Genomic DNA, 2,777 nt, shown 5'->3' with positions numbered 1-2,777 from the left:
GCTTCCGGGGACCCTGAGGCAGGGAGCCGAGGGCCACATGCTGGATCAAACCTCGGGCGCTGGCACCCTGCAGAGACGCCAGGAGAGGCACCACTGTCCGCGTCCCGGGCTCCGTGTGCGTGTGTGAAAGTGTGTGTCTCGGGTGTGGCAGACCTCACTCGGGTGCTGCTGTGCAGACGGGGGTGTGTGGCCACGGACGCAGTGGTGTGTCACCCCCCAGGTGCTGCTGTGGTCGGCCAACAAGGTGTTTGAGGAGCTGACAGACATCGAGAGGCAGTTTCACAAGGCCTTCTACACTGTGCGGGCCTATCTGAACTGTGACCGGTACTCGGTGGGCCTCCTGGACATGACCAAGGAGAAGGTGAGGCCCTGGCGCCCACAGGCCCCTGGCCGCCTCGTCCTGCTCTGCCGCTGAGTTGGTGCCCCGCTCCCTTCTCTTCTCTTCCAGGAATTCTTTGATGTGTGGCCCGTGCTGATGGGAGAGGCCCAGGCGTACTCGGGCCCCCGCACACCTGATGGCCGAGTAAGTCTTAGGGTGACTGGCCTGCCCTGCACCCGGCTTCCTGGCCCAGCTCCACCATGGGGAGGGGTCGCCCCAGCTGACCCGGGTGGGAGGGAAGGCTCGGGAGGCTGTGGCGAGGCGAGGACAGGGTGGAGGGCTGCCTGGCCCTCTGACCGCTCCAGACGGCAGGCCCCTGAGGACATCTCCCTAGCGCCAGCCCCCTGCAGTGCTCTGGGGCCAAGGGCCAGGCCTGGTCCTCATGAGGGCTGTCAGCCTGGTTTACTGAGCAACATCTGCTCTGGCTGAGCAGACCTGCTGCCCTCGTCTTAAATCGCTCTAACATCTGCCCAAGCGGGGCCACGTAGGGGTGCGAGTCGGGTAGGGATGTGTGCAGATACCTCAGCCACACGTTGTGCATCCAACCGGGGTCACACGTCAGAGCCGTGACCCAATCTCCCCTCTTGTCAAGTGGGGTGGCAACAGGCTGTCTCAGGGACTCCAAGGGTTCTGTGCGCCAAGTACATGTGGGAATCTCTGCACAGAGGCCGGCTGTGACCACAACTTGTCCCAGTTATATGAGAGAGACAGGTGTGTGTGTGTGTGTTTGTGAAAGATGGACACACAGGCCTGGCTCAGCTGCACGCACTTGTGTGACAGATATGGGCCAGTCTGTGCGTGGGGGACGTGGCTGGAGGGAAGAAAAACGTGTGTCCCAGGACAGTCAGTGATGGTCCACACATGTGCACAGTCCACGCGTGTGCCTGCGTGTCGTTATGTGGGCTTATGTGGTGTATCATGTGTGTGGGTGTGGTGTGTGTGGTGGGGTTCCCATCGGGGAGCCCCTCATGCCTTCTGCGGTCTGCTTCTCAGGAAATCCTCTTCTACAAAGTCATAGACTACATCCTCCACGGCAAGGAAGACATCAAGGTCATCCCGTAAGTGTCAGGGTTCTGAGAAGTGTTACCCGAGGGCCCGGGCTGGACGGAGCTGAGGGCCTGTCACGGCAGAGTCCGCAGCCCCTGGCTCGCCCCCACACCCTTTGACGCTCCCTGTGCCGCGGGGTGAGGCAGGACCGAGACTGACTCAATGGTCTGGGAGGAAATGCATGGGGTTGAGAGGAGGCCTGACGTCCCACGAACACTGATGTGGACTCAAGGCTCAGCAGAGCTGTCCGGGTGGCCCTCTCAGCAGCGACTGGCCTTTGAGGCCCTTAGGGTCTCATCTTGGTTCACCCGGCCAGCCCGCAGGCGGAGTCTCCAGGGAGGCCTGACACTGCACAGCCGGGGGGCGGGGGGTGCGGGGGGCGGTGAGGGCGGTGGGACTGGAGGGACCAGCCCAGCGGGCAGCAGAACCAACAGAGCTGAGGGCAGCCTGGAGAGAGGGGGCGGCAGCTGGCCACTTCCAGCCCCACAGCCGCACAGCTGTACGAGCCCCAGAGCCCATCAGGACCCCACCCCGCGGGGCCCATGCAGCAAGCAGGACCCAGAGCCAGGCCTGCCTGGGGGAAGCCTGTGGCTCCCAGGAAGAGGGGGCCTCTTCACGGGCAGAGAAGGAGGCACAACACAGCTCAGGTGTCCCCAGACCCAGCCCTGGCCTGCCCTCCCCTTCTTCAAGTCTTTGCCAGCTTCCCACACCCACCCAGAGCCCGGGGAAGGGAATCAGCGCACACACACCCGAGCGCCTGCCCACCGCCCTTTGCTTCTCTCCCCACAGCTCACCCCCGGCTGACCACTGGGCCCTTGCCAGCGGCCTTCCAACCTACGTGGCAGAAAGCGGTTTTGTGAGTCCCCCAGCCCTTCCCAGAGGCCCAAGTGCCCCAGCTTTGCCTACGTAGAAGCTCATCAGACTGGACAGTCTATTTTAGAATCATACTCTATATTTGGCCGCTTCAAGTGAAATTGTGTTTCTGATCCTTTTTCAGATCTGTAATATTATGAATGCCCCTGCCGACGAAATGTTCAATTTTCAGGTATCTGTCTATTCATTAATGGAATGTGTACTGTACTTTAGGGAAAAAAGTGTTGTGGTTCAGAAATGATGGACTGAATTCGTTTTTGCTGCTTAAGAAACAACCTCAGACCTCGCAGGCTAAGGGCAGCACAGCATGTTCCGTGCACACAGGTCTGCTGCTTGGGTGGCTGCGGCTGCACCCGGCGAGGGTTCACGTCTGCTCCCTCTGGGGACGCACTACCGGGGTGGGCCCTTTTCCAGAGGAGGCCCAGGTCATGTGGATGGGTGGAACTGCGCTTTATCTTTCAGGGCCCCCTCCAGGAAC

At 61.3% G+C, this 2,777-nt stretch overlaps 1 protein-coding gene across 1 annotated transcript in view; it reads left to right on the top strand.

Moving 5' to 3' along the window:
- Positions 1-331: 331 nt before the first annotated feature.
- The window catches only part of LOC104985295 (rod cGMP-specific 3',5'-cyclic phosphodiesterase subunit beta-like), a gene marked incomplete at its 3' end in the record, with an annotated part of 10,794 nt that continues 8,348 nt past the window's right edge, over positions 332-2,777 (top strand). The window contains exons 1-5 of the mRNA XM_010835382.1: positions 332-361; positions 449-523; positions 1,373-1,437; positions 2,216-2,282; positions 2,424-2,471. Coding sequence (XP_010833684.1) covers positions 347-361; positions 449-523; positions 1,373-1,437; positions 2,216-2,282; positions 2,424-2,471 — 270 coding nt within the window. The remainder of the gene's footprint in view (positions 362-448; positions 524-1,372; positions 1,438-2,215; positions 2,283-2,423; positions 2,472-2,777) is intronic.

Source organism: Bison bison, unplaced genomic scaffold (genome assembly GCF_000754665.1).
Source record: "Bison bison bison isolate TAMUID 2011002044 unplaced genomic scaffold, Bison_UMD1.0 scf7180017845514, whole genome shotgun sequence".
In the NCBI taxonomy this organism is placed as follows: Eukaryota; Metazoa; Chordata; class Mammalia; order Artiodactyla; family Bovidae; genus Bison; species Bison bison.
The sequence above is the reverse complement of the archived record's forward strand: the minus strand, read 5'-3'. Positions and strand labels throughout refer to the sequence as shown.